We start from the raw sequence: 18,846 nt of genomic DNA on the forward strand, positions 1-18,846 counted from the left end.
TACATGTTGCGCCCCTGGCCCTGACCACTGTTAGGAGGTGTTACCTAACTCCCACTATGGTGTTTTTTTTGCCTTTGTGGTTCCTCAATTCGACCCACACAGACTCCACATCATCCGATGCTATGTCATTCAGCACCATAGATTTAATTTTGTTCTTAACTAACAAGGCAACCCCACCCCCTCTGCCCACCTCCCTGTCTTTTCGATAAGTTGAAAACCCTTGGATGTTTAATTGCCAGTCCTGACCCCCCTGTAACCACGTCTCTGTGATGCCTACCACATCATAATCATTCACGATGATCTGTGCCATTAGTTCGTCTGCTTTGTTATGAATGCTACGAGCATTCGGGTAAAGTGCCTTAATGTTAACTTTCTTATCATTAGAGATATTGGAAGTCATAAGATGTCCTAAGTTATCCTTCAGTAAGGCTTTCAACAAGGTTCCCCATGGGAGAATGGTGAGCAAGGTTAGATTTCACAGAATACAGGGAGAACTTGCCATTTGGATACAGAACTGGCTCAAAAGGTAGAAGTCAGAGGGTGGTGGTGGAGGGTTGTTTTTCAGACTGGAAGCCTATGACCAGTGGAGTGCCACAAGGATCGGTGCTGGGTCCACTACTTTTTGTCATTTATATAAATGATTTGTATGTGAGCATAAGAGGTACAGTTAGTAAGTTTGCTGATGACACCAAAATTGGAGGTGTAGTGGACAGCGAAGAAGGTCACCTTAGATTACAACAGGATCTGGACCAGATGGGCCAATGGGCTGAGAAGTGGCAGATAGAGTTTAATTCAGATAAATGTGAGATGCTGAATTTTGGGAAAGCAAATCTTAGCAGGATTTATACACTTAATGATAGGGAGCGTTGCTGAACAAAGAGACCTTGGAGTGCAGGTTCATAGCTCCTTGAAAGTGGAGTCGTGGGTAGATAGAATAGTGAAGAAGGCGTTTGGTATGCTTTCCTTTATTGGTCAGAGTATTGAGTACAGGAGTTGGGAGGTCATGTTGCGGCTGTACACGACATTGGTTAGGCCACTGTTGGAATATTGCGTGCAATTCTGGTCTCCTTCCTGTTGGAAAGATGTTGTGAAACTTGAAAGGATTCAGAAAAGATTTACAAGGATGTTGCCAGGAGGACTTGAGCTATAGGGAGAGGTTGAATAGGCCGGGTCTAATTTCTCTGGAGTGTCAGAGGCTGAGGGGTAACCTTATTGTGGTTTATAAAATCATGAGGGCCATGGATAGGATAAATAGACAAAGTATTTTCCTGGGTAGGGGGAGTCCAGAACTAGAGGGCATAGGTTTAGAGTGAAAGGGGAAAGATATAAAAGAGACCTAAGAGACAACTTTTCATTCAGCAGATGGTACGTGTATGGAATGAACATCCAGAGGAAATGGTGGAGGCTAATACGATTGCAACATTTAAATGACATCTGGATGGATATATGAATAGGAAGGGTTTAAAGGGATATGGGTCGGGTGCTGGCAGATGGGACTAAATTAGGTTGGGATATCTGGTTGGCATGGATGAGTTGGACCGAAGGGTCTGTTTTATGTGCTGTACATCTCTATGACTCTATGATGAATTTTTGAAGTGGTGAAGTATGTCAATATAGAAAAATTGAACATTTTCAGACCATCTAAAACACCTCATTCAAATGAGCTGCTGGATAAAGCTCTTGTTATAGTCCTGAAACAAGCTATCCCAAAACCAAACTTGGTAGAATAACTCTTATTGCATTCATACAAAATAGGAATTTTTCATGCAAATCATCCATGTTGTTTTTCTGATTTTCTGGAAAAGCAAATGTATTTTGACATTTTTTCAGTAAGAATTAGATTGAAATTAACACCATTAAAATTCACTTAAGATCTTTGGCACTCAGTCGCAGTGGGCACTGTACTCAAGGGGAAGTTACTTTGTTTTATGTTAATATGTAGAACACGGTTTTAAGTTGTCAATAAAATGAACAGGAAGAGTAATTATGTTAATTCTGTAAATGTACGTCTTTTGACTACTTCAGAAAATGCAACAGTAGAACAGAAACTTACTTGTCTTAGCTGGTGTATTAATGGCAGCATTTGCTTTGGCCACATCATCTTTGAGTTTGCTACAGTTGTCCTGCAATCCCAGGAGATTCTGGTTTAAATCTTTTATTTCTGCCAGCACTGCATTTGCAGTGTCATTTGCCTGTTTGGCTTTCTCTTTAGCTGCTTGTATCTTGGCACTTGCATCTATTTTATGGAAGAAATGTACATATTAATGTACTGCATGTTAATATAAAAATAACTCAGCATTAACTTCACAACATAGTTAACATTGAACAGAAGGCATGCATTAAAGAGCTGATTTTCTGACATTGCATCACCAATACAGAGCATTGATCAGTGGAGACATAGAGTGGAATTTTCCAGGTCTTCATCCAACTCCACCATCACTACCCTGCATGCTCCATGGGCAACATTCTCTTCCATCCTTTGACCACACGAGTGGGCATTGCCAAGGCTTCATCACATCATCAAGGCTGTTTTCAGACCAATTCACACACTACTGAAGCACACTCCACTCTGGAGCTAAGGGGCATTTATACCTTGTATGCTTCTGCCAAGTCACAGCGGCATCGACACATCTCCGGTATCTACACAGGATGGTTCCTTCGTGTCTTTGCTTACTTTCTTAGCAGTCATGCACTCTGCACTGACTTGGATGCTGCAACCTCCTCTGGCTTGCATTGCTTTTTAGTTCAGTGGGAGCTGCAGCAGCTTCTCAACATCCTGAGCACTGAATTGTTCAGGGACAGACATGTTGATGTGCAGCACTGTCAATTCACACCTCCTGGTGGAGTAAATGGGGACAATGTTCACTCTGGGGCTGCCACTATTGTCAGATAAGGGGCACATCCAATCTCAGTACAGATGATTGGGCCACAGTCAGCCTTATAGAACAAGTGCAACCAGTCTGGGAATCACAGAGGCATCAGTCAAACTGCTGAGGAGACATCCATCCTTTGATCCTGCTTATCGACTGTCCCTGTTGTTGCAGTTCCTGAGCCTTCTGATGTCAGTAACAGCCAAGACCAGGACTTAGCTTCTGCCTTGGCCCAAGCAGGTTATCTGGTCATTACCAGTCACTGAGGATAACTTTTTTTTATCTAACTGCAGAGTTTTGTCAGTGATGTGCTCACCAGATTGTGCTCCCAATTCTAATCTAGAAACAGAAAACACTAGGGTGTTGGCCTGAGCTTGTGGTGGGTGCCGCCTTGTCAATTCATCCTCAGAGGGGAGAGTGACCTCCTCCTAAGGGTCGCTAGTACTGATCTATGTCTCCTAGTGGTTTGCTGGGTCTCATTAATGCCTACATAAAAGAAGAGAGGGAATTATTTGTGAAGAAAGGGTCAAAAAGTATTCAGGATAAGAATGAGTTTGCACTGGTGTTAATGGCGGAACAGCACAGCACAACACAATGTAGCTCACTCACTTGGTTGCTCATGGAGATCTCTCTATCCCCTCTGAGTTACTGCGTTCTTCTCCAGCCAACTCCAGAATTTTTCCTCAAATTGTGAAGGACCAAATATCTGCCCTCCTCACAACCATCTTTGCCCTCTCCAGCTAGTGAGGAAACATAACTTTCTAAAATGACACAGAGGGACGAATTGAGGGGGATGGAAATTAATGGGAGAGGAATTATTGGTGATCGAGGGATGGGAGAAGTGACCAGGTATCTGCTGTGAATGAGCAGGAAGTGCAGAGGACAGGAAGGGTTAGTAGTTTGCAAGTATGAGGTGGGTGAGAGATGTTGAGTGGACATGTTGCACAGTCATTGTTGCACTCCATTGACCTTGGTGAGAGGTGTTAGAATGAGTAGCAATGTCCTTGACAGCTTGAGATAGGAGGGAAAACATGATGACACTTACCTTGCTGAGCACAGAAAAACTTGACCTTCTTCCTACACTGCTTGTTTTTTTTAAAATATTCAGGACACCTCACTGCCTTGGAATGCTAACTCTGTCCAGGTTGGCTGCATCTGGTGGCCTGGCCTCCTTTACTGGAGATGGCAATGCCTTTCTTTTGAAGAACCCGTCCACGAGCACTTCTAGGTCCGAGTCAGCAAAGCAAAGAGCGACTTTCCCTTTCCGTGTCGTGTTGTTTGGGATCAGAAAGCAAGACCACAAGGTGAGAGGCAGTTCCTGGTTTGGAGCATTTGCAGTGCTGTGGAGCTGGGTTTAAATATGGAGCCAGCAGTGCGAACATCACCAAATCCCTGCGGTGGCGAGAACTTCCACCTCTCCTGCCTCACAATTCCATAGGACAGGCCCTGAAAAGGCCAGTTAGGCCATGACTGACTCAAGACTGGTGACTGCTGGAGAAATGAGCCACAGTCGACTACCACCATGAATCTCAGACAAAAAAAAATTTGCTAGAAAAAATGGAACATTCAGCCCAACAGATCTGAAATTGTGAGTATATTGCCCATTGATTTTACTCAATAGGTTACAGGACAGAATAAAAAGGTCATTTTGATAATTTCTGTTAGCAGATAAAACTTAGAAGAACAGAATGTGACCAATTTCATCCAAAATAAACTGCACAAGCATAAAGAGCCATACGTCAGAATAAAACTTACCTTTGGGAATGGCATGAAGTTTCGCAAGTGTATCGTTTAAGGCTTTCAGCAAGTTTTTGTTTTTGGTTGTACCATCATTTAGCCTATTTTCTAAGTTATTCAAGTTATCTCTTTTCTCTGAAAGACAATAACAAAAGCTTCAAGACATGACATCTACATCATGGCACAGTTTTCTCAAAATGAATTAATTATTTGTTTGTACATTTCTAACTGCCTGAGTTGAATATAGTGGTTTTTTTCATACTTTTGAATTGTTCATGCTATAGTTTAGGGATGTATGCACACATGAACCATATTAATCAATCAGACCACTCTTTGATGTGTGATCCATGCCTACGTTAATGTTCTCATACATGGTTGCAACAGAATATGATTTGACTTGTCACATGTAATGAGGTACAGTGAAAGGTTTTGTTTTGTGTGCAGAACAGGCAAATCATACCATATAACGTGCATAAGGGGAATAGAACAGAGCGAAGAATATAATGTTATGGCTGTAAAGAAGGTGCACAAAGAGCAGATCAACATTCAATTTAAAATTTGAGAAGTCCATTCAGAAATCAAATAAGTGCTCCAAAACCATTGAGGAAAGACTTAGAAAAGTCAAAGTGTTCCCCTTCAAAGTGCTCAATGCTTGGCATTGACTGAGTATGGAGTTGTGATTGGACAGAATTGAGTGAGACTTTAAACCTTGGCATAGTCATCAATTACTACATACAGTCTCAAATTTGCTATAGTCCACTGAACAAAGTGTCACATTGACTGCTGGTATGCTTACGTCAGAAAGCATCAATACATTTCAAAGATTGTAGAAAAATAATACCTTTAGTTCACTAGGAAGTAAAGTTGGCTAAGAAGTCAACTGACCTTTTAGTTGAACGTTTTAGGGATTACAGGCTACAAGCTTTTTGAATACATGGATCATGTTCAGTACCAGAAATGATAACCAGCCTAACATATCAGATGTTAAATTTGACTGGGATTCTACAGACAATTTTAAACTCGATGTAGGGCATGTTTTAAAGTAATGGATATCTGACAAGCACAACCAATATAAAGAACATGGCATTGCAGATTGTTAGAACAGATGATGAGTGTCATGAGTGAATCAGTAATTTTCACACAACGATTTCTCTCAACTCCAAAGGTCTTATTTCCTGTGAAGCCTGGTGTACGTTTGTATGCTAAATATCTGGTAATGTAGCAAAACCAAAAATTAAACAGAACAGCTCCCAGTTGCTGACCAGTTGGCCTTTTGCATTTCCTGGGCTGAGGTATCCATTGAACAAAACAAAGTGATAGAGTCATAGAGAAGTACAGCACAGAAACAGACCCCTCGGTCCAACTTGTCCATGCCGACCACATATCCCAAACTAATCTAGTCTCATTTGCTAGTATTTGGCCCATATCCTTCGAGATCCTTCCTATTCATATGCCCATCCACGTGACTTTTAAATATTGTAATTGTACCAGCCTCCACCACTTCCTCCGGCATCTTATTCCATAAACACACCACCCTCTGTGTGGAAAAGTTGCCCCTTAGGTCCCTTTTATATCTTTCCCATCTCACCTTAAACCTATGGCCTCCACTTTTGGACTCCCCCACCCCAGGGAAAAGACTTTGTCCATTTATCCTGTGCATGCCCCTCATGATTTTATAAACCTCTATAAGGTCAACCCTCAGCCTCCGACACTCCAGGGAAAATAGCCCCAGCCAATTCAGCCTCTCTCAACAGCTCAAATCCTCCAACCCTGGCAACATCCTTGTAAATCTTTTCTGAACCCTTTCAAGTTTCACAACATCCTTCCAATAGGAAAGAGACCAAAATTGCACCAATATTCCAACAGTGGTCTAACCAATGTTCTGTACAGCCACAACACGATCTCCCAACTCCTGTACTCAATGCTCTGCCCAATGAAGGAAAGCATTCCAAACGCCTTCTTCACTATCCTATTCTCCTGCGAGTTCACTTTCAAGGAGTGATGTACTTGCACTCCAAGGTCTCTTTGTTCAGAAACACTCCCCAGGGCCTTCCCATTACGTGAACAAGTCCTGCTCTGATTTGTGTTTCCAAAATGCAGCATCTCCTAATTAAACTCCATCTGCCACTCCTCAGACCATTGGCCCATCTGATCAATATTCCATTGTACTCTGAGGTAACCTTCTTCATTGTCCACTACACCTCCAATGTTGGTGTCATTGCAAACTTACTAACCAAACCTCCTATGTTCACATCTAAATCATTTATATCAATGACTGAAAGCAGTGGATCCACCACCGATCCTTGTGGCAAACCACTGGTCACAGGCCTCTGTCTTCTACCTTCGAGCTAGTTCTGTATCCAATTGGCCAGTTCTCTCTGTATTCCATGAGATCTAATCTTGCTAACCAGTTTATTATGAGGAACCTTGCTGAATGCTTGAATTCCATATAGATCACGTCTACTGCTCTGCCCTAGATGTCACAGTTGAATGTACAGTTAACGGAGAGCTTCAAACCAGCATCCACAAAAAAAAACACATATGGTCCAAATACTTAACTTCAGAAGCAATCATCCCAACACCCACTAACGGAGCTGCATCAATACATTGTTTCAACGAGCTGCATCACACTACAGCACCCAAGAACTACAAAAAACAAAAGTAAAATATCTACAGGGGAACCTCATTTTTGTGAACCAATTATCCGAATATCGGATTATCCTTAGGAGATCTCAAGGTCCCGATAGAAACATTACACCAAAGACTTGTGCCCAACACTGGTTGTGTCTTTTGTTTACATTGATTTGAAGTACTGCCGAGAACAGTCCTGGATTGATGGGAGCACAGGCACCGCCTCTAAATGACTGACCTCCCGACCCTCTCTCTCTCTCTCTCTCCCTCCCCACACTTTCCCTGGAGTTCTACACACGGCGTACCCTAAACACCCCCTTTCCCAGATAATTCTCCAACATTGTCCTGTGCAGGACAGAGATGGAACCTGTCAAAAAGTTGCAGTAAAACGATGTGTGTGTGTGTCTGAGTGCACTGTTTGGAGACTCACCGCCCAAAAGGCAGTAGCAGCAACAGCAGCAGTCCTGTTGTTGGTGTCCAGTCCAGCTGTCCTGGAGATGGGGGATGCGGGTGGGTGCAGACGGGGGTCGCACAGGGGCAGGGGATGGGGTTGGACAGAGTTTGAGAGGTGGGTGAGGGCTCACGTGTGCTGTGCTGCTGCTAGTCTCCTGAACGGGGAGCAGTCTTAATAAAAAACTCCGTGCCCCAGAGGAAAAGCATTGAATTGATTAACTGAATAATCAATTATCTGAACATTATACTGCCTGCCCATCTTGTTCGGATAATTGAGGTTCCTCTGTATACCACGTTTTCAATGGAAACTCAATAAATACAATCCACTGATTCCTCAGAAACAAATCAAAACAAGCAGACACAAAGCAACCAAAAAGTGTAGCCACATGACCTTACATCAAAGGCATATCATAATCTACTTCCAGACTACTCAGACCCCTTGGCATCATGGTAGCCCACAAACCTACCAACACACTTAAACAGCAACTGATGAACCTAAAGGATCCATTAGAGACTATCAGCAAAACTAACGTCATTTACAAGATACCATGCAAGAACTGTAAAAAACACTACATCGGATGAACTAGCAGGAAATTTGCCACCAGGATACATGAACACCAACAGGCCACCAAAAGACATGACTCACTGTCACTAGTTTCCATACATACAGACAAAGGAGGACACCCCTTTGACTGAAACAACACACACATCCTAGGATAGGCGAAACAAAGACATGCACGAGAATTCTTAGAGGCATGTCATTCTAACCAGAATTCCATCAATAAATACATCGATTTAGATCCTATCTACCTTCCCTTAAAAAAAGAACCGGAAATGACATCACCCATCTTATTAAACCAAGACCAATAAATTGGGAGGTGGGACATACCACCAGCACTTTACCGGAGACTCTCACTGATAATGTTACCTAGTATGGTGATGAAACATCTCAAAACAAACCTTCCAACTCAGTGAGCTAACTTACATACTTATCATCAACCTGAGCTACCAATCTTCTCAAAAATCGCTCATCAATTCTCTGTTACTTCTCCAAAAAAACTCAATCAAGTTATTGAACCACCATTTCCCACGCAGAAAGCCTTGTTTAACTATCCTTAATCAGATTTTGTCTTTCCAAATCCATTAAATTCTGTCCCTCAGGATTCCCTCCAACAACTTGCCCACCACAGATGTCAGGCTCACCAGTCTATAGTTCCCTGGCTTTTCCTTACCACCTTTGTTAAATAGTGGTACCACGTAAGTCAACCTCCAGTATTCTGCTGCCTCACCTGTGACTATCGATGATACAAATGTCGCAGCAAGGGGCCCAGCAATTACTTCCCTAGCTTTCCTCACAGTTCTAGGTTACACCTGATCAGCTGCTGGGGATTTATCCATCTTTATGCATTTTAAGACATCATGCACCTCCTCCTCTATAATATGGACATTTTCCAAGGTGTCACTATTTATTTCCCCATATTCTATTTCTTCCGTATCCTTCTCCACAGGAAACATTGATGCAAAATACTCGTCTAGTATCTCCACTATCACCTGTGGTTTCACACAGGCAGCCTTAATGATCTTTAAGGGGCCCCATTCTCTCCCTAGTTACCCTTTTGTCATTAATGTATTGATAAAATCCCTTTGGATTCTCCTTAACCCTATTTGCCAAAGCTGTCTCATGCCCCCTTTTTGCCCCCTTGATTTCCCTCTTAGGTATACCCCTACTGCCATATAGTCTTAGGATTCATTCAATCTCTCCTGTCTATACCTGACATATGCTTCCTTCATTTTCTTAACCAAACCCTCAATTTCACTCGTCATCCATCATTCTCGACACTGACCAGTCTTGCCTTTCACAAACAGGAACATAGTCTCTGGACTTTTTCATTTTTGAAGGCTTCCTATTTTCCAGCCGTCCCTTTATCTGCTAACATCTGCACCCAATCAGCTTTTGAAAGTTCTTGCCTATTACTGTCAAAATTAGCCTTCCTTCAATTTAGAACTTCAACTGTTAGGTCTGATCTATCATTTTCCATCGCTATTTTAAAACAAATAGAATTATGGTCACTGGCCCCAAAGTGCTCCCCCACTGACACCTCAGTCACCTGCCCTGCCTTATTTCCCAAGAGTAGGTCAGGTTTTGCACCTTCCCTAGTAGGTACATCCATATATTGAATCAAAAAATGTACTTGAACACACTTAAATTCCTCTCCATCCAAGCCCTTAACACTATGCAGTCCTAGTCTGTTTGGATAGTTAAAATCCCCACCATTATCACCCAATTATTCTTAGAGATAACTGTCATTTCCTTACAAATTTGTTTCCCAATTTCTTCACTGACTACTGATGGGGGGGCAATAGTACAATCCCAATAATTGTGATCATTCCTTTCTTATTTCTCAGTTCCATCCAATCCACTTCCCTGGATGCATTTCCAGCTACATCCTCCCTAAGTACAGCTGTAATGTTATTGCCAGTCAAAAACTCTCCTCCCTTGCACCCCACTCCTCCCCCACCTCCTCCCTCCCCAACACTTCCTATAGTATCTATATCCTGGAACATAGAACCACCAGTCCTGTCCATCCCTTAGCCATGTCTCTAAATGCTATGATATCCGAGTCCCATGTTCCCAACCATGCCCTGAGGTCATCTGTCTTACCTGTTAAGCCCCGTACATTGAAATAAATAGTTTAATTTATCTCTGCTTTGTCCCTGACTGTTTGACTCACTCATTTTCCCAACTGTCCCAGTCTCAGACTGACCACTTTTCTCACTATCTCCCTGGGTCCCACACCCCCATCTTATTAGTTTAAATCCTTCTGAGCAGCTCTCGTAAATCTCCCCACCCGTATACTAGTTCTCTTCCAATTGAGGTGCAATGCATCTTTCTTCTACAGGTCACTTCTATCCCAGAAAAGATTCCAATGCTGCAAAAATGTGAATCCTTCTCCCCTGCACTAGCTCCTCAGCCATGCATTCATCTTCTCTATCCTCCTATTCCCACTCTCACTAGCTCATGGCACCGGGAGTAATTCAGATATTACTACCCTCGAGGACCTCCTTTTTAAAATTCCTGCCTAACTTTCCATATTCTCCCTTCAGAATCTCATCCTTTTCTCTTCATAGGTCATTAGTCCCAAAGTGTACAATGACTTCCTGCTGGTCCCTCTCCCATTTGAGAATTTTACCCCCATGAGGCACTGTAACCAGAATGCTATAACAACTTTAAAAAAATTTTCACTACATCTTTCAACAGAATTGTTTTATTATATTTGGATTAGATACTGAGCCGTATGGTTTTAGGGATACACACTTCTTTTCCTCAATCATATATGACACTTTATAAATACAAATCCAAACTTTGCTTACCTTTCACATCTGTTCCCAATCGTTTTCCTTCATTTAACTGTCTGAAGCTTCTCTGCAGTGAGCTTTTGGCAGTTTCCTTCAAAGGTCCATCTGGACCAGATGCCTGATTAAATAACAGCATTTTTTAAACTATTACATAAACAATGCAATATTTATACTTTAATGATTACACCACTGTCTAACAATGTCCTGTTATTTATCAGAACAAAATTGAGACAGAAGAGAAAACAAAAACTGCCTTCAACTATTTCTAAGTATACCTTGAGGAAGATCACACAATTTCATCAATTATTGGGATGAAATTCATTTCTAGCAACCTGTGAGAATGTAGCCTTCAGGGTAAACTCAGCTCTGTCACAACTCACTGGGATAGTGCACTGGAAATCAACCCCAGTATCCTCACAGTGCTCACAAATATTAAAATTGAACTAAATCACCAAAATGCCCAGTTTTACTGACCTGTCTAATTCAGGTTTAAAAAAAGACACACCACATTTTCTACAAACAAGGAAATAACTATTTATTGTAAGCAAACTGATTTTTTTAACTAATGATAAAAAAGGCATGTTGATTTGTTCATCTATAACACTATAAATCTACTCCTTTCTTAAAATTCCTGTATACATTCAATTGTACACATGAAGAGACAAAGCAAGCAACAAATAGTTTGGATGAGGGAGGGAAAAAACAAGCAGTTTCTTTCATACTTTTCAATTGTCCAGGTTATAGTTTAGGGTTGGATGTGAACTATATGAATCAGGCAGATCACCCTTTGAATGGCATAGTTCTGGATCACAGACAGCAATGAGTCGTTTTCCTTCAGCTCACCTTTGACTTCTTTTAATTATTGGATAATGACATGAGGTTGTGGATGCAGTGGTTCTCAGTCTTCCATTCACTGAGGACTCACTCTTTTAGTGCCTTTGAAAGTAGTTTCTCCCGTTTTCCTTTCAACAGAGAATTGCAAAGAGAGGGGAGGGAGAATAGCTAGTTAAGAGGAATTTTCTTTTGCTTCTTTGCACAGAAGAGGAAGGTTGGGCATGGGTGGGGGAGGGGAAATGGGTGAAGTGAGGCAGTATCTTTCTCCTGCATTTTCTCCACTGAGGGCTGTATCCACCTGGCCAGGAACCAGTCAGGCATTTGTTACTATAGTAGGCCTTCCTAAGCCCAGAACAACAACTGATTCAAAAAACTCTCAAAAGACTATCTCTCGCCGAGATTACACACAGACAGTGTAATTCTGTCAGGGATGCTCTTTCACTGTTCGAATAAGGCAATGTTGTAGATTACAATGTATTCCAGTAACTTGTTTTAGAACCATTTTTAGTTCGCAGTCCAAAAACATAAAAGTGGTCTTTATAATTCCAAGCGTGATACATTTGACTGTTTCAAAATGTTAGTGACTTTCAATTCTGCTCAGCTATGGGCAAGGAGTTTATTGCAAGGTTTTCAATGGTTCATTCAGACTAGATCAGGGTCACTGCAGAGGTGTTCAAAGTTTACAGGCAATTGGAGAAAAAAGACAATTAAGAACAGAAATGTTAGGAGTGCTGCATAGAGTGTGAGGCTGGGAAGGCAGCTATCCTACACTGGGACTGAGGGAATCAAGAGCAATTGGATGGCACCATGTTGTTGGAACTCAGGGGGAATTTCTCAGAATAAATAGGCAGCTAAATGCAGAAGATAACTCAGAAGTAGCTCTCAGGAGCTGAGAAAGTGGGAAGGTTGTTAACTCTGTACGGGGACATGCCTTGAGGGGCTTAGAAGAAGCATGTGAGCATGAATCCTTCAGTGCACTGAGATGATAGAGGTTGAAAAAAATTAACTAGTGGTTTTTACTTGAGGCAATTGATTACAAACCGAAAAAAATCCAGGGGGAGACTGGCGTGGAGATGCCTGAAGTTAGTGAGGAAATGAAGTTATGCTCATAAACAGCTAGTAGAGGACAGGTGTAGGGTCCAAAGACCTGGGAAAGAAGAGTGATTGATGAGAGCAGGAGCAATCATTAAGGCAGTCCATGCTGGAAAAGAAGTTTCAAGACCAGATTAGCAAACGTGATTTACTTATTTATTTTTTAAACTATTCATTCATCAATCCATCTATTTATTGATTGATTGATTATTATGAATTGTGGTCCCTTATGAAATTTTAAGATAATTCAACATTCCTTCCTGACATTTCATTTGGCGGTTATTGCTGAAACATTTGTGATTCTCTCTTTATCAGATTTACTATCTAACATGCATTGTGTGGTACTCAAGGAAGTTTATTACCAAAATTTACCACATGTTAGTACTGGATGTCAGAAATAAGTCCTACAGGTGTTGTAGAATGCATTTCTGTTCTGATGTCATAAAGTTTATTGTTGCTACTTCAAACACCATGCACTCTGGTGAATATGTTGCTTCACACCACTTTGACTAAAACTAGCTGATCTTAGTCTATGAAAGTGTTGAGAGACCCTTAATCAGAGTCAATAACTATCTCATGTTGCTGATTGTATCTTATTTGTTGTTCCACTTGTTTATTGTGGAAACACGAGAAAGCCATTCAGTCCCTGAAGCCGTGCTACCATTGAACTAAATGATGATTAATCTGCGCTTCAAGCGTGAAAACATTCCTACCTTGGAATGTGCATTTCTATTTCTGTTGGGCAAGTAGATTTTATTCTGTGTTTAATTAATCATGTCACTCAGTAGAGAAACAGTGAAATAAGTGACTCTAAAGTGGTACATATTGGTACAATTCAAAAATGATCAAAATTCATAATACAGGTAGAAGATCCTTTATCCGATCATCCAAAAACCGAAAAGCTCCGAAATCCGGAGGTTTTTTTGTGAAGTTTTTTTTCTCATTAGCAAGGCAAGCAAACAGTTAACCCAAGTCAATACCCATTCGATGTGTGTCACTCAGATGCAACGTGGGGGGGCTGTGGCCAAGCACGTTCTTAGTTAGAAGTCTGCTTCTCCGGTAAGATTTTTAAAAATTTCACTCTGTTAAACTGTCACATTCTGAAAACCAAAAAATTTTGAATTCCGAAAAACAGTTGGTCCCAAGCATTTCGGATATTCTACCTGTAGTTCTTTATGTTACAAGGCACCCTTCTTCCTTACCAGTCTCACAGCTTGATTGGCTGTTTCCTTGGCTTCTTTTGCAACTTTTTCAGCTTCATCAATTTTATCTTTAATATTAGTATAAGCCCTGAAGGCTGCTGTTGCATTAAAGGATAGATTCTTGGCTTCAGCAAGGATACTGGTTTGTAAGAGATAAACAGAGGCAATGAGAAGCAACTTCGAACATCTTTACATTTGCAAGTACTTTAACAAAGTGTTGAGCATGTTGTTCCCTCTAATCAAATTAGCTGAATTAGTTATACCTGATTTGACTTGCTTTTTTTCCTGCCTTTGCAGGGAATAACTGCATAGCTCGACAGCAAAGATGATGAGGCAGACTACCAAAGGAGCCAATCCTAGACAATTACCTTGCAAGTATTGTTCCTGATAGGGACTGTCCTGTACCAAGGTGCTAAAGCCATTGGGCTATGGTAGACAGTTCAGCAAACTGGGACTCTAATATGTATTTCTGTGACTGTATGGAACTATACACAATGCTAAATGCAGAAAATAGTGGGAAGATGCAGCAGGTCTACCCAAAAACAGGAAGTCGATCATCGCATTGCAGATGCTGGAAATTTGGCTAAGGTTAGAAGGTCTGGCAGCACCTGGGGACAGAGGAATTGAACTAACATTTCTGGGTTATTACCTTGCATCAGAACTTCATTCTTCATTAGAACATTCATTCTCATGAAATATCTCCTCCAGAACGGTTAAACCGCATTTTCTTCTTTTAGATTTATTGGGCTAAAAATTATGGTGCGGAAAACATTGTCAGAAATTGACCAGCGAAGAATCAGTCCAGCCTGCAGCAAAAACAGGCAGAGAGTGGTGTTCTGAGATTAAAAGTGGCATCTTGGCCTCCCACTTCCACCAGTAGGAGTTGTTTGGCCAATCTGTTTGGCTGCCAGCTCCAACATTGCCAGCAGCAGCAGCAGTACTCGGTACAGGGGGCTGTAGGCAAGACCATGAAGAACACACCTACAGAGCCCAAGTGAGCTCAGTCAAGGATATTGGGCAGGGAAGGTTTGCCCACTCTTAGAGTGATGTTGGTGGAGAGGAAATAGAGGTGGATTTTGAAGTATAGGTGAGTAGAAAGGAAAGGTGTTTCTATCTTCTCAGGTTGGATTCTAACGGGAAATGTCTGCCAGTGTCCCTATTGCTGAAACCGCACCTGGCCGGAACACACAATGTTTAGCCATGGAGACAGTTCCCCACTGTCTTGCTGTCAGTGTAGAACACTATCCACCAGCAGCACATATCTTAAACTTGGGTAAAATCTGGGCAGAACTCTGTCACTTAAGCAATGATTAGAAAATCATGGGCAATTTCTTCCTAATTTCTGTTCTGTATTATCAATGGTTAAATCTTCCACTGTTGGCCAAAATCAGAAGTTAAAGCCTATTGTTTATTTGCAGCATGCATTGTTCTACTTTAATATATAATAATGTGTGTTTAAAGCAGTCACAACCTTTTCAAATAATTTTAAATACTTGTGTTCTTTTCTTTGAATTTTCAAGACTGTGAAAACTTAATCAACTCAGTTACTTGAAAGTGTGAACTGATTTTCCTCTCTCTCAGTAAAGTTAAATAGACGGACCCTTATCAAGCTTATTTCAAAACTCATTTTTAAAAAAAGCTTTTGGTCTCTCAATTCTCATCTTCTGTGCATCTCCTCCTTGTCATCCCACCATTGAACTCCCTCCATTAACTTCTGTCACTGCATTATTGCATCCCTCCCACCTAAGACTTCTCAAAATCAACCTCATTGACCAATTTACTAATCACATCTTCCAATATTGTCATGTGTGTCGTGGAATCCATTTTAGTCCAATTAAATAAGACAGACTTTAAAACTGCCATTGGGGCTAATCCTGTTTTGAATGCAATTTGAAAATTATGGTTCAGTGGGTCACCTCAGGACCATGATGCCTCAGAATATTTGGAATTTACAACAGTCTGAGGGAGGAATGGGAATCCTGGTCACCTGCAATTACTGGTCCATTAAACCTCTTAAGCTTATTAGTGTCCATCTAATGGAGAATGTGATTGTTAATCTTTATTTCTGTCCACATGAACAGTCTGGTGCATATCAACACTCAACAGTTGCATTTATTACAAGGATATCACAAAGTTAATCTGACTTTATAGAAGAGTGAATTTTGATAGGCCCATTGTGTTGGGTCCAGAATTACACCATTTTGGTGTTTGTATGGCCACTTTCATCAACACTCCTCTTCCTGACCTCCTCCTCTATATAAAGTGGTAGAGGCAAGCCTCAACAAGCCCTTTCGCAGCTCCTACCTCCTGGAGGCACATGGCAACTCTAACTGGATGCTGAGCTCAAGTTCTCCCCAATCAGCCTATTTACTTTTAAAAACAGTATCACAGATTTGGGGACCCTGAATTCATCCAGGTGTCAGGTCTTGACCCTATTTTGAAAATCTGGTTCCCTTTCTCTGAAGCACCTTGACTTGCTTCTTACCCTTCTTAAAAAGGTACAATATAAATGTTGTCAGCGTGCTTTGAGAAGATTTGTGGCAGGTTGAGGTTCTGGATATAGGTTTGCTCGCTGAGCTGGAAGGTTCATGTTCAGACATTTCATCACCATACTAGATAAACATCTTCAGTGAGTCTCCAGAAGAAGCATTGCTAATGATTCATCATTACCTAGTATGGGGACATAATGTCTGAACATGAGCCCTCCAGCTCAGCGAGCAAACTTACATCCATAAATGTTGTCATTAACGTACCCATCCAGGATTCCAGATGAGTCATTAAGTACTGCAGCATGATACTCTGCTCTAAGGACTAGGTCTGGAAGTTTCTCATCATGAATGCCAGCTGCCAGTTCATCCATTTTGTCTTTTAGCTCTGCAATTAATGGCTCTAAATGTTCTTGTTCTTCAAGCTCCTGTGAACCAATATAGAAATGTGCTTAAAACAACAGATAATTTGTTACCGTTTTTACTCATTATTTTCCAAGTGCTGAAAAAATCTAGGTACATTTCACGGAGAAAATTAAATCAAAATACACAGTAATATTTACATTGTGAGTAAAATTCTTGAGGTGTTTGGAGATCACAAGCAAAATGGTTATGTTACTGAATAAGTAATCCAGAGGTCTGGACTAACCATTCATCAACTGGTAAAGAGGCATTCATTTCAAATACAACCAGATGGAGCCTTTGAATTCAGTTAAACAAACAAATCTGGAATAATAAACTAGCAGCTTTAATAGTGACTGTGAAACAACTAAACTGTTAAACCCTCCCTGGCTCACAATTGGGTTTTAGGCAAGGAAGTATGCTGTCCTTAACTTGCACACAAGGAAAAACCATTTAAACTGGCAAATGAGACAGCCTAGTCAACTCCGCCCATACGTTCAAAATTCAACTCTGGTATGACCAGTACACAAATTTCCAAGTATTTTACTGCTTTTGTTCCCATCTTCTTTGTGATTATGGATCCACTGCAATGTGGAAACTCTTAGCAAGGTCACTCAGTCTCAAGAAGGCAGCTTACGCCCTCTCAAGGACAGTACAATGGACAATGAATGTTGAGTTTGCCAGTGATGTGTGTATTCCATTACTGAATGAAATATGCACACAATATATGCACAGATTTTAGAGATTTACAAGGTCTGTACTGTCAGTTCCCTAAAAGCTGGTTTCAGAGAAGTGAAAATAAATGTTTTGTATCTCTGGTAACAAAATATAAATCATTTTAATGTTTGGTCATACATGAATTGCTCATTGTCTTCCTTTGAAAATATAAATCCCTGGCATTTACTTCACAAAAATAGATTCCAACAAAGGGGCATGATAATCTACTGAAAGAGCTATGTACCCACCTGTGTCATATTCTTAAGTTATTCTTGGTATCACGTTTATGGCTCAGCACTATAAAGCTAGAGGGCACTTGAAGCAGGTACGTTTTATAGAACTCCCCATGCTGTCGCATGAATGAAGAATATTACAAACAACCTGAATCATATCAATCTAGACTTATGAGTCATAATCGCCATGGGTAAAATTGTCTTGTATTGTTCTGAAAGTTAAATCGTTTATTCTCTCAACTGATTAATGCTGAGAAACCTATGCATATTCTCTAATTGTTTATATTATGTTCATGTAATAACTATGCACTGCCATTATGCAGTTAAGTTGCATTAATCATTATTAATTTATCCTATTAATTTTTTATTACTTACATCTAATCCCAAAGAAATTTCTCCCAAAAGCTGCTTCGCTTCAGCTATAAGATAATGACCTTCGTTAAGGACATCTTCTGTATCCTTTTTACCACCCTCAACTGCCTGTTTCCTCATCTGAATTCAAATAATAGGAAGGAAGAAATCAGCTGTTACAACATGAAAAAAATACATTCATTGTTTTACATACATTTCAGCCCTATGAGCATTTTACACATGGAACTAGTAACTATTCCAGCTGGAAAACAATACTTTGAGGCATAAAAATGTAACAGAGGCAATCTCCACACTCTCAAGTCTATCAGAACAACACAAATAAACAATATCTGACATCTACTGGACTGGAATTATCTGAGGTAGAGGATGGTCAGTGACCCGGTGTGAGGCAGGGAACGACCAACAATCTGGAGTGGAGTGGGGATGGGGTGGTTTCGGCTAGGAGGCAAGGTGGAGGGCA

At 40.9% G+C, this 18,846-nt stretch overlaps 1 protein-coding gene across 1 annotated transcript in view; it reads right to left on the reverse strand.

The window, feature by feature from the left end:
* Positions 1-18,846, reverse strand: part of lama2 (laminin, alpha 2) — a 379,433-nt gene that overhangs the window by 66,743 nt on the left and 293,844 nt on the right. The window contains exons 38-43 of the mRNA XM_043675023.1: positions 18,390-18,506; positions 16,930-17,090; positions 14,177-14,315; positions 11,064-11,166; positions 4,626-4,742; positions 2,054-2,236 (exon numbers count right to left, since the gene is read on the reverse strand). Coding sequence (XP_043530958.1) covers positions 2,054-2,236; positions 4,626-4,742; positions 11,064-11,166; positions 14,177-14,315; positions 16,930-17,090; positions 18,390-18,506 — 820 coding nt within the window. The remainder of the gene's footprint in view (positions 1-2,053; positions 2,237-4,625; positions 4,743-11,063; positions 11,167-14,176; positions 14,316-16,929; positions 17,091-18,389; positions 18,507-18,846) is intronic.

This window comes from Chiloscyllium plagiosum, chromosome 3 (assembly GCF_004010195.1).
Source record: "Chiloscyllium plagiosum isolate BGI_BamShark_2017 chromosome 3, ASM401019v2, whole genome shotgun sequence".
In the NCBI taxonomy this organism is placed as follows: Eukaryota; Metazoa; Chordata; class Chondrichthyes; order Orectolobiformes; family Hemiscylliidae; genus Chiloscyllium; species Chiloscyllium plagiosum.